General features: G+C 37.0%; 1 protein-coding gene across 5 annotated transcripts in view; it reads right to left on the bottom strand.

Moving 5' to 3' along the window:
- Positions 1–12,367, bottom strand: part of LOC132103136 (semaphorin-6D-like) — a 175,223-nt gene that overhangs the window by 35,640 nt on the left and 127,216 nt on the right. For all 5 annotated transcript variants that reach the window (XM_059507980.1, XM_059507981.1, XM_059507977.1 and 2 more), the window contains one exon: positions 3,625–3,821. In XM_059507980.1, coding sequence (XP_059363963.1) covers positions 3,625–3,763 — 139 coding nt within the window. In that variant the 5' untranslated portion in view covers positions 3,764–3,821. The remainder of the gene's footprint in view (positions 1–3,624; positions 3,822–12,367) is intronic.

Here is a 12,367-nt window from a genome sequence, read left to right as displayed (position 1 = left end):
TTGTCTGGGGATCCCCACATATCAAAAAACGTTTTAATGTTTATGATTCATATTACAGATCTAATTTTGCTGCAAGCAATGTTGATAAGTGTTTACACTCCCAAACATCATCTGCTAATTAATCTCATTTACACTTAAATAGATTAATTTCTAGCACAATGTCAAAGATGAGTCATGAGTCGGCCGAGTGGGTCACACTACATTTTCAGACCCGCAGAGACATCTACAGTGACCTGCAGGGACCTTTAATTTGCAGGTCTGTTTGGACAGTAGCAGCCACAGGGTGAAAAATATGACCTTGGGGTGAAAAGAAAATCTGAACGTTTTAATGATTCCTGTTACTACAGTTATTCAGCGATTATGAAGCTGTGTATTGTTAGAGTTCCTCCTGAGCTTAGCAGACCACAGGTGGCTGCAGCCGGAAACTGACGCTCGCTCTGATGTTCAGGAACTACAGTAAACAAACATGCAAGGGTTAAACTGGAACTCAATCTTCACTGAAAGACACTGACTTGGTAAACAGCATAATCTGATCTTGGCAGGATCATCACTCAATAAAGCTCACCCAGAGTGTCTGCATCTCAACATAGAGCCAAGCCAATGAACTAGTGATATGAGAAAGAAAATTCAATCCACATGACCCTCATAAGTCTGAAAATCACTGCATGAGAATATTTGAGAAATCTCAGCTTCGTTCTTCAAAATAATTCTAGATTATTCCACCAAACTGCAGTTTTTCCATTTAAATTTCAACTATGTGATTTTCTGTGAAATCTGCCAATTCCAACTACCCAAAATCTGCTGACTGACAACTAGCATCAACTCCAGCAGACTGCAGATTGAGGCAAACATCTGGGCATTGTAGTGTATTACAGCATATTTACTAACAGGTCTAATTTATATTTTTATGCTGTCAAGACTCAAATACTCTCTGGATGAACAAATAACCAAAGTTTGTATTCCCATGACAGGTGTGAATAAAACAAAACTAGGGATGTAATGAAAACATAACAATTCTTGCCAACATCAAGAAATTAAAAATAAATAAACACAAATAATACTTTCATGACATGAGTGAAAACAAATGTATATAAACAGTTTTTATTAAGATTTATTCATTTAAATCAATTGTAATATTAAAACGTAATTTTTTTTACACTTATTTGTCCAAATTAATTTAATTAAATACTAGGAACAAAAATAAATGTATGTGAATTCAGGCATCTCAACATTATGACAGTACAGTATGACTACTTTATATTGATTTTAAGATTTGCTAAACATTGTATTTATTATATTGATATTTATGATATTAAATCATTAGTGTTACCATAAACTATAAATAAGTGAGTGTTGTAGGAAGGTAATGTAAATGTAAAAATATAAAAAATAAAAATATATAAAAACAAATATATTTATCAATACCAATATATTCTACTCAAAGTATCTCTACTCATAGTAACAGTGATTTAAGTACATATTAAAGTTGATCACACTGTATGACATGAGAAACAATTTGTATGGATCAATTTATAGCACAAGTTTCTCAAACCCAATTTAATAAACATGGATGCCAACAGTGTGAACAAAGACACCAATGTTTTGTTAAAGCTTGTTTTCCATGTTTTGTTAAAGTTGCTGGTTATTTTCCACCTGTAATGTGTGGGCTGCACAAAGACCACAGGGCTGATGGGACCATCGATGGGTGGAGAGAGAGATATATATAAATATGCAAATACACCTACTAAGAACTAGTTGTTCAGTTCACTTCTGTACAATGAAAATCCAATTCAACAATGAAATTAACTCCTGAGAATTAAGATAGTGACAATCACAATCAAATTATGCATTAAATATGTGTCATGTGTACCGAAGAAAACTGAACAACTAGTTGTTAATGCAGTTATGCCAGTAGCTAACAGCTCCTCTGAGGTGCGGTGTTAGAAAAATAACTGAAATTGAGGTACCAGTCTTGACTCATTGGCATATTACGAAATGGTCTCTGTGCACTGTAGCTGCTCCCACCATCCCTGTGCTGCATAAACAAACCTTGCATTACAGTCCAGGCCAAACATGTTGTTGCAAAGCATCACTTTGACAAGCATAAACAAAACACTGCTTGTTACTGTTGGTTGCATGTTGCAGTTGTCATTGCCCTACAAAATATTGTGTAAACAGGACAGTATTTAGCACTCAGAAGAGGAGTGACAACCATATTTAGCTACAGTATGAATACGGATGCGGCCATCTAATGGGCTTAAAAGTTACAATGTGTAGAAGTTGTACAACTGAGCCAAGTCTCAGGATGTAAAACCACACATACACATATGGCAAGCACATAAACACACACAGGTGAGAAATGGTTGATAAATGGGTCTCATTACTCGTGTGATGTTCTTTTGGAGAGCTCTATTAGCCCCAGCTATCTGTACACCATTGGCTCTGAGTCCAGCTCTCTCAAATGTGGTCCAGTTGTTTCAGCAGAACAAAGGACGCTGCAAAGCTCCCGTACCTGCTCAAACATGATACTCCGAGCCTCTCCTGTCAATCATGGTACATCCATGCTGAATTCTGTGTTTGAAAGTTAAAATATAGGAAATGAATGTGAAAATGGGACCACAAGCTACAGCAGATAGCAACTTAAAGAACCCACATGATTTATAGTTCAACCAAAATAGAAAATGCTGTCATTCTGTATGATTTACTGTACTTTCTTCTGGGGGAAAAAAGAAAAGAAAAGAAAAATTAAAAAGAAAATAATAGATTTAAAAAATATTTAAAGACGATATTTTGAAGAATGCTGGTAAACAAACAGTTTCAGTTTCCATTGGATGTATAAAAAAAAAATATATAAAAAAAACAATGGGAAACTGAAAAGTTTGGTTACCAAACTTAAAAATACTTCTTTGTGTTCCACAGAAGAAAGAAAACGTGTTCTGAATGTCTCAAAACCCTGCCACTAAGCGCCAACTTCAACTAAATCAACGTAAAATAACACTTTTTGTTTTTCTAAAGAATTATGAACAATATATTGCTGGGTTGTATGGACTTTATAAAAATTAGTTGTCCACAAAATATCAACATAAAACAGTAAAGACTTCTATAACACTTCATTTGCAATTGAGTCGGCATCTCCATACCCCGCTGTTTGCTACACAGCCAAAACTGAGGAGTTTTTATTGGTCAATTAGTAACAACTTCACAGCAGCTTCGAGTAAAGCTGCTCTCTCAGACCCAGCGGGTTTGGAAGCTGGGGAGTAGCGTGGGGAGGAGAATCAGGATGGGGTAGATCAGGGCTGGGAATGGGAAGGTGGAGTGAGGATGGACTTGGCAGCAATGGCTGCTGATATACGTATTTGGCATGTGAAACGCTTTAAGCCTGCCAAGACCTGATTGCTTGGCAGGAGGTTTACTTTTAAACTCTGGATACAGTTAAATGCGCCTATTGCAATATATCTTGCAAGATAAAGCATTCATAATTCCAATTGCCATGATTGAATTATGAAGATGTGAAAACAAACTGAGGTTTCAACACTCTTTGTATGTCTTAAGTTAAAAATAAATTGGAGAAATAATCTCACTTTTATCCCAGGAACTGCTGGTGTTTTGTAGTTTTATACTTACGTTCACTACCGACGGTGCTGATGGGCTCCAGGTCCTGAGGGAAGGGTGGCGCACCATGGCACAGATGTTTTAGGCAGGTGAGGGCGAGCATGAAGGTCAAGGCTAAGAGGGGCCGCGACCCCAAAATCACCAACCTCATTTCAGCTAGAGCATAGAAGTCAGCCACACAGCATGACCCAGAGTAGACTGAACACCACCTGAAAAGACAACAAACGGGTACGATCATGACAATGGCCATTTTAAAAATGGTCACTGCGAATCTCACTAAAAATAATTTTTGTGTTTCTACCTGACTGAACAACTTGCACATGTGACTGAATGATTTTGAAAGTCACTGGCATGTCGTTCAAAACCTGTTGGACTGTGGAACACAAAAGGAGAAATTTTTGAATTTGCGCTAGCTGCTCTTTTACATCCATTTACAATGATAAGGGGCGAGGATTTTAAACTTCAGAAAATGTTGTAAAATGGTATATAAAAGCTTCAGAAGACTTGAGTCACATGTACTGTACCACTTTTAGGATACTCTTATGGTTATTTTGTATGGAAGCATATGGGTAGCAATATTCAATTTGGAATGTAATATGCAAAATGACAATGCAATATGTAAAATGGCAATGCATTGTGTTAATAAAAATAAGTCACACCTGACTGTAAGTCGCAGGACCAGCCAAACTATGAAAAGAAGTGCGACTTATATTCCGGAAAATACGGTAAATATATGTGGGGTTTCTCAAGCCCAACAAAGAAGACTAAAAAGAGAAACATCATTCAATTTAGTATGTAATAAAACTAATATTACTAATTTAAGAAATTTAACTATATTAATTTTCACAATTATTTATTATTGTCAAAAACACATACCTTGTGCCTTATGACTTAAAATTTGAGTGGTAAATGTTACAGACATGGAACTGTTCAGTCTATTATTGATTTTTATTTCCACTTCACTTTTATCCAAAGAGACAGAACTATTTGCACTTTATTTATCAGTGGGACAATATTCATACAATACTACAACCTAGAAATAATTTTCAGGTCGCAGCAGCACGAATTATGTGCCCAGCTCTGATTCAAATATTATGCTTATTAACAGTGAGTGGTGGTTTCAGACATTACAGTGCTTCACTCATACTGACTCTTATTCTGCCTGGAAGAATGAAAAGACCTAGCTGAAGGCGGAGCGATTCGACCAATCAGATGAAAGCAGCGTTTTCGCTCCGAAATATGAATGAAATGAAATATTGAAGCCATAAACCAAAATGATCAAAACGTACACGGACCAACTGTCTTGTCCATGTTCTCTCACATGAATCCTCTTCTTGAGTCTTGGGTCTCTTGACCTTCTGCAAGCCCCGCCTTGTTCACGCAGCGATTGACGCGGCGTGAAGACGCGGAGACGTTTTTGGCTCGGAATGCATTTTCAATGTGCACATTGAATTTTGCTACATTCATTGCGGGACATTGAATGAAAATGCAATCGTAAGTGTCTTGACTGTGAGTGTTAATGCAATTAAGAAAAATAGCATTCGAATGATAATTTTGCCACAGTTTTTGCTTGAACATGTTATACATATCTAATCATTTCTGTAATACATTTTCATTTTAATTTTGCTAATTATAAAGTGTTAAAATTAGTATTAATTTTACATATTAAAACTAGTGTGTGAAATGGCAAATTAAAATTATGTAATTTAATTTTCATTTTCATTTTGCACCAAACGTGGCACAAATGTATTGGAAAATGTAAATGTAAATACAGAAATGCATTGCCATTTTACATATTGCATTGTCATTTTGCATATTACATTCCAAATTGAATATTGCTACCCATATGCTTCCATAATTTTGCTTCATTTTTGAAGCTTGAAAGAAATGTGAACTACATTGGAAAATAGCAACTAGTGCAATTCTTTCTGGAAGAAATAACTCAGATGGGTTTGTCAACAAAGTAAGTGAATAATAACTGAATTTTCACTTTTACCTATACTTTCAATTAAATGTTATATATTTAAGCACCCTGAAGTCACAGATTTAGACAATGTTTCTCTTATTAACATGCTCAAAGTAATAATTGAGAAACGGAACTCAGGAAAGAAAGAGAGATGGACTAAGTGAGTGAGAACACAAGGTTATTTTATATGGGCCCCAACCTGAAGGGGATCCTGGCACATTGACTCAAACTGTACAGTCTTTCACAGGTGACTTGACTCAATTAACCGCAAAGGCTTCTGGGATGCTGTCTCAGTCTGTCAGCTGTTACACAAGTCAAACAGGGATGGATCAAAAACTTATTTTCAGGGCAATGGGAAAAATTAAAGTCTCCTGCCAAAGAGTCCTACTGAAAATAGGCTGAATTATTAATGAACGCTTTTAATGTTTTCATTAGATTCATAATTGACAGATACTGGCATTAATGAGTTTAGCATCAGGTTATTCTACATAATATAGTGGCCAAAAAAAGAAAGGGACAGGGCAGTGTGCTTCTAATGGAGCATATTCCACACACTTAGGAAAACACATGCTCTTCTAACTACTACAGCACAAAATGTGAGACAGCAACTTCCCCAGACTGAGGCTGAAAGGATCATGGGGTCATTTTTATATGGAAACAAACAAACAAGGATCATGACAGATAAGCACAAATTATACCATCCGGATGTAATATGACTGCAGAACCACAACAAAAGCTGTGTTGCTTTTAATGGAATTGACGATGGGGAAGAAATCATGTGAAAACATATGAATACAGTGTAAAAAAAAAACATTTAAAAATACAATTTTCACCAAAAAACAAAAACATAGCACCAATTGTATGAGATAAATTACACATTAAAGTCTAATACTTAAAGTCCTGATAAAAATTGAAGTAGCAACAGATCTTTCTTCCACATTGTGAAGGTCATCCAAGTGAAATGGATAATCAAGCAAGTCAAAGTCGGATTGGCATACATTAGAGTCAAATCTGTAATTTTGGAAAATCTACTTTTGACATTTTGATGAAAAAAAATACATAGTCATGAAAAAAATTGTATGGATGAATAGTTCACAATGAGATCAATAATATGCATTTAATAAATGGATGAATTTTCATTCCACACCGACTTTAAGGTTAGAGTTTAGAACAAATCCAAAAAAGAAAAACTTCAAAGATATTTAAAAACCTCAAAGGAATTAGGTCAAATTAATCCTTAATAAACTCCTGTCTTAATAGTTTCAATATAAAGATGTCCCTTTTGCTCAAGGCGAAGCACTCTTTGGAGACCCAAAAGTCTGAGACCTCAGCAATGTCGCACAGATAAGACAAGACAGTCCATTCCTCCAAGCTGCTCTCTCTGCTGCCATTAATACATCCTCCAAATGGCATCTCAATCAGCACTCAAAGCTGATGTGAACAGTGATAGAACTGGGAAACCAGTGAACGTGTCCCTCAATTAATTAAATGACCTAAATGGATTTGGACTTAATTACTTCCCCTTAGCTCACTCTCCCGGTCTCTGTAAAGCTCTACAAATCACATCCAGCCTTAAATAAATCCAGGTTCCAGCAATGGTTTACAAGTCTTGGCACAATAATTCTCAAAGTTGGTTGAGATGTTTTCAGCCAAGTTTTAAGGCAGCATAGCATTTATTGTTCACAAAGAAAACAATCACCTTCATTATGTAAAACTTCTACTTTTTTTTGACTGCTTTGCTTGACCGTATACCAGATGCTAATCAATAACATTGACAAGACTTTTTATGGTATGCCAGTAGGGCTGGGACAACGCGTCGAGGTCATCGATGACGTCGACGCAAAAAATACGTCGACGCAAAATATGCACATCGATTCGTCGACCTGTTTTTATTTCTCTAAAAAACGTTTGCAAAACGTTTACCTTATGTGCGCTGAATATACGCTATGGCCGGTTCAGCATTCTGTCCAACGTTATATAACCAATCCAGGGGTTTTTCTGCATTGATCTTTTTTTTTGGCGGCTGTCAAAGCCTTATTTGATCGGTGAGCGATGTAGAATATAATGACTGTGCTGCGCCTGACAGGGCGCGTACGAGAGAGAGCCCCGGCTGTGCGCGCGCACTCACGGTCTTCAAACAACACGAGCGCTTCTTGCTCTCTCCCTCCCTTGTGCATATTAATCAAGATCATTAAACACGATAGAAAAAGGGCGAAACACCAAAGTTTCACGCGCGCTCGCGCACTCACAGTCTTCAAACTAAACGAGCGCTGTCTTGCTCTCTCTCTCTCTCTCCCTCCCTCCCTCGTGCACGTGCATATTAACCAAAATCATTAGACACGATAGAAAAAGGGCGGAATGCCAAAGTTTCACGTTGAGCATTCGGAGATTTTTTTTTCTCCATGACAGGCTGCTGGCTCCCACTGTTAATTTTTTTTTGGAAAAGCACTCTCTGTATTAGCTTAAAGCCCTCAAGTTTACATTTACATACTGTATTCTTTCAATTGCTCTAAACAAGTATTTTGGGTGACCTTTTTTATTGAATGCTAGATATCAAGTTGTTGTTATTTTCATCTGAAAGAACTTTTTTTCAGTAAGCTAGGCCCTATGTGTTCAGTAAGCTTGTTTCAGTAAGCTATGTGTTTTCAAGGCTTCAGGATTTTATTGAATGCTATCTCTATACAAGTGCAAAGTAATGCATTCTTAGTCAGTCTTTTATTTTGTAATTTTAAGAGCAATAAAAATATTGCAATGTTAAGGAATTTATGTTTTTTTTCATTCAGATATGTAAATCAACATGTATAAATTGTTAGTAGTCAATTAATGGGGAGATAATCGAAATCAAATCGGTCTGAAAAAATTAATCGTTAGATTAATCGATGCATTGAAAAAATAATCGCTAGATTAATCGTTTAAAAAATAATCGTTTATCTCAGCCGAATATGCCAGTCTGAGATTAGCTAAAGAATGAACTTCAACCACAAAGAGCAGTTGAGGGGTAGATAATCTTTCAAAGCTATGTTAAAACTCTTTGCCAACATTATATACAGACACAAAAAAACTGAAAATACTGCACTATAGATTAGTTCAAATCAGAACTTCAATGTGCACTGATTTTAAAGTTTGGAACCAAAAGAGAGTTCAATAAATCAATAATAGAGATTCAATAATGGAACGGACATTAACTAGCCAACAATCATTTCGTTTGTAACACAAAGTAGTCTTCCTCAAAGGGGGTGCTTGACCCACTCACAAAGTTTCCCTTTGAGCTCAATTAAAATCTCATTATGTTTTTGTATAGGCTTTACAGTATAACTGTATGTGGCGAGTGGGGCGGGGCCGAGGGACGTGGGAACAAGGAGTGAGGCCGGCAATGATTGGGCAAATCAGTGGCACCACTGTAATGATAAAAACCTTCGTATTCATCCGGAAGAAGGAGGCGGCAACCGGCGGACAATCAACTGAAACTTTAATAATCACAAAATAAACACAAAACACCAGCCTCTCACGGACGACTGATGCGCACAAAATAAAAACAAAACATAACTAATGCCCAGGCCTGGTCCTCTCTCGTCCTTCACTGTGGTCGCTCCAGTTTTATATCCTTCCATCTCCTACGTGGGACTCGAGACCGGCGGTGGGCCGCAGGTGCCACTGATTTGCCCCATCATTGCCGGCCTCACTCCTTGTTCCCACGTCCCTCGGCCCCGCCCCACTCGCCACACTGTAGAAAACTGTTAATTCCAAGAATTGATATGTAGCACACCGCTGAGTTTAAAGCCAAATCTGTCTAAATCAGACCACATCCATTTATATTAAAACGATTAACCAGAAAATGAAAATTCACCATTTACCAGTTACTTATTTTGATCCAAACCAATATGACACTTCATTATTCTGTAAAACATCAAAAGAGTGGTTAAGTAGAATGATGGAACAGGACTTGTCCATGCAATAAAAACGGACGGGGATCAATTAAAAAAGCAAACAATAAACACCATAGAAGTTGTACACATGACTTGTGCACTACAAACCAAGTCTTGTGAAGCCATATGATATTTGTGTAAGAAATTGGCTGAAATAATTATTCACTAATTTTACAGCGTTGTCACCATTCACTTTTATCGTACAGGACACAGCAGCTTGGACATTCTGCTATAGTGCTGTACTAGTCATTTAAAAGTTTTAGGTCATTAAGTTTTTGGTTGTTGTTATTTGTTTGATATTTCTTTTAGATTTATTTTTATTTTTTATAAATGTTATTATCATTTACAATGTTACAAAAATTCTAGTTGTTCTTTTAAAGTTCTTTTAAACTTTATATTAAAGAATCCTTAAAATAAAATCTCACAAAATGTTCCAAATTTTTTTTTGCCACCACAGGAATAATTTACATTTTAAAATATAATAAAATAGAAGTGTAATTTGAAGATTATAGGGCTGCCCTCTACTAAATAGTTTTCTGGTCCACTAGTAGTCGTTCATTTTAAGCTTTAGTTGACTAATCGAACGGTTATTAATAAACCATTTAAATCCTGCTAATGAGCATTTAGTTGCCACAGCACACTGGCAGAAGTAATGATGATGAATGTGTCAGGGAAAAAATGTCTGTAAAGTATACACAGAGTTTCACATTCAAGTTCACAGAGTCCGAGATGGCAGAATGCGCATACTGTTACTTTCATTATTTTACAAAAGCGCAAAGTTTTGTTGTTATAGTGAGTGCACACAAATAAAAGTAGAGGCTTAGATTGAGCGGCCATGTAAAGTTGTTACTACTTATTTCAAATGGTAAGCTATTTGAGGTCGATGAATGATAGGTGAGCATTTGGATGTACTGTATTAACACAAAATCCAGCTGTTAACAATCTGTCTGTCAAGGACTGCATGACCTCACTACTTCCAGTGGATTTTTCTTCTGTGACTAAGGCACTAATAACATAACATTTTTGTTGACCAAGCCTCTTCTCATGGACAAAGTTAGTCTTCTATTAGGGGGGAAGCCCTAATTTTACCACAAAACAATTTTTATTTATTTATTTTGAAATCCTACCAATATTACCATACGTGTTTCAGAGAAGAAAGTCAAAACTTGCAAAGCACACAGAGTAGTTTACCACTCTTTTCCCAGGCAGGTGGCATAATGTGTATGCATGTTTGCAAACTGTTCGCATCTCTCTTGCTCTTCTAATCAGTGTGCATTCATGTGGTGTTTGAAGAGACGCAAAACACTGATGAGCAGACAGCTGTCGATATGTGACTAAACCCCTGCTTATCCCTCGCTTCTTCCACAGGGTCAGCGCTGGCTCTCAGTTGGCTTGATGTGGGCAGGGTGTTGTGCCCCATTGCGGGTCCTCGGAAAAAGAGGTAGAGTCGTTTCAGCGGCGGGGAGGAAAGAGAACACACTAAAGTTTGAGGAGAAATCTCGAGTTTAGAATTGATTATTCGACATTCATTTGGATTTACCAACAGCTTCTTGGCTCACTGAGGGCTCTGTGCATCATTCCCTCTCTTTCTGCACTTAAAAAAAACACTTGCAGAGGCCAAGACAAGAAATCTTGATGGGAAGAGAAAAGTGGCTTTTTATAGCACGCGACCTACACAGTTTTATCGCTTTTAAAAGATCTACATTCATTTACAGGTCGACTCTGTTTAACAAGCCCAGCTTTTATCACTGCTGGCTCATGATTAAAATTATGATTAAAATCTCACACGGATGAATTTAAATTCCATCAGCGGTTTAATACCTGCTTAAGGGAACATCAAGTCAGCCAAGAAGTGAGAGAGAAAAATGTTAGTTAGGTACTCTTTAATGCGATTCACCCCCTTTTGTCCCAAGCAATGCATAAAAAGGACACACTTCGCTCACTCTCCCTGCCTTCCACTCTGAGACCCTTTCACACCCTCAGAAGCAGAAATTGAATCAGTCTCCTCTCTGTATACATGGTCCAACATAATAAAGTCTGGTGTCCCTGGGCTCCTCTGTCATTTCAAACACGATTAAGCACATTAGTGCTCTGGCTCTCCACAGCCCATTACCCAACAACCCCGCTGTCAGGGACCCACAAGTAGCTCTGAACAGGGGCAGAGGCCAGACTCCCCCTTACAATACTTATTGAGATCCTAGAATCCAGTTGGAGATTCTAGAACTTCATTCTGAGTTTGTAAGATTCAAAATCCCTGCATGAGTTCAATGAGCCATCTGGAACCCCCTGGGAAAACTTTTCTAGGGATAGTTGTCAGATGATGAAACAGTTCAGAACATTTCCACCAAAAATAATGCAGATCTGGGATGGAAAACAGGATTTGACATTCATTCGGTAAGGATGTATATATGTCCAGTAGTAGTCACTTTCGAAGTTATCGGTATTGGCAAAAATTGGATGTTTATTCATGCAACTCCTTAGTTTTACATTTAGATTACCTGTACTGATATGTAACACTTACTACAATAACAATTAAATGTAACTGTTTGTAAATCTCAAAAAATGTTGTTTTTCATATAGTATATTAGACTATTACAATATACATTATTTTATGTTGTGATTCTTAAATTCAACACCTTGTGAAAATAGACTGTGATGTGCTGGTTATGTAGTAACAGTCTGTTATGTCCTCATTTGGCTCTAAAGTCAAAGAAAAAATGTGGCATTCAGGCATGTTACCAGTCACATTTCAGTGGAAAAAGGGTGTGGATGTGCTCTAGAAGGTTCTGTCCGCAGATAAACACAGCTGATTAGTCTACATTATTGCACTAGCACTTTAAATTATACGCTTAAACCCTGCAAT

This window comes from Carassius carassius, chromosome 24, assembly GCF_963082965.1.
Source record: "Carassius carassius chromosome 24, fCarCar2.1, whole genome shotgun sequence".
NCBI lineage: Eukaryota > Metazoa > Chordata > Actinopteri > Cypriniformes > Cyprinidae > Carassius > Carassius carassius.
The sequence above is the reverse complement of the archived record's forward strand: the minus strand, read 5'-3'. Positions and strand labels throughout refer to the sequence as shown.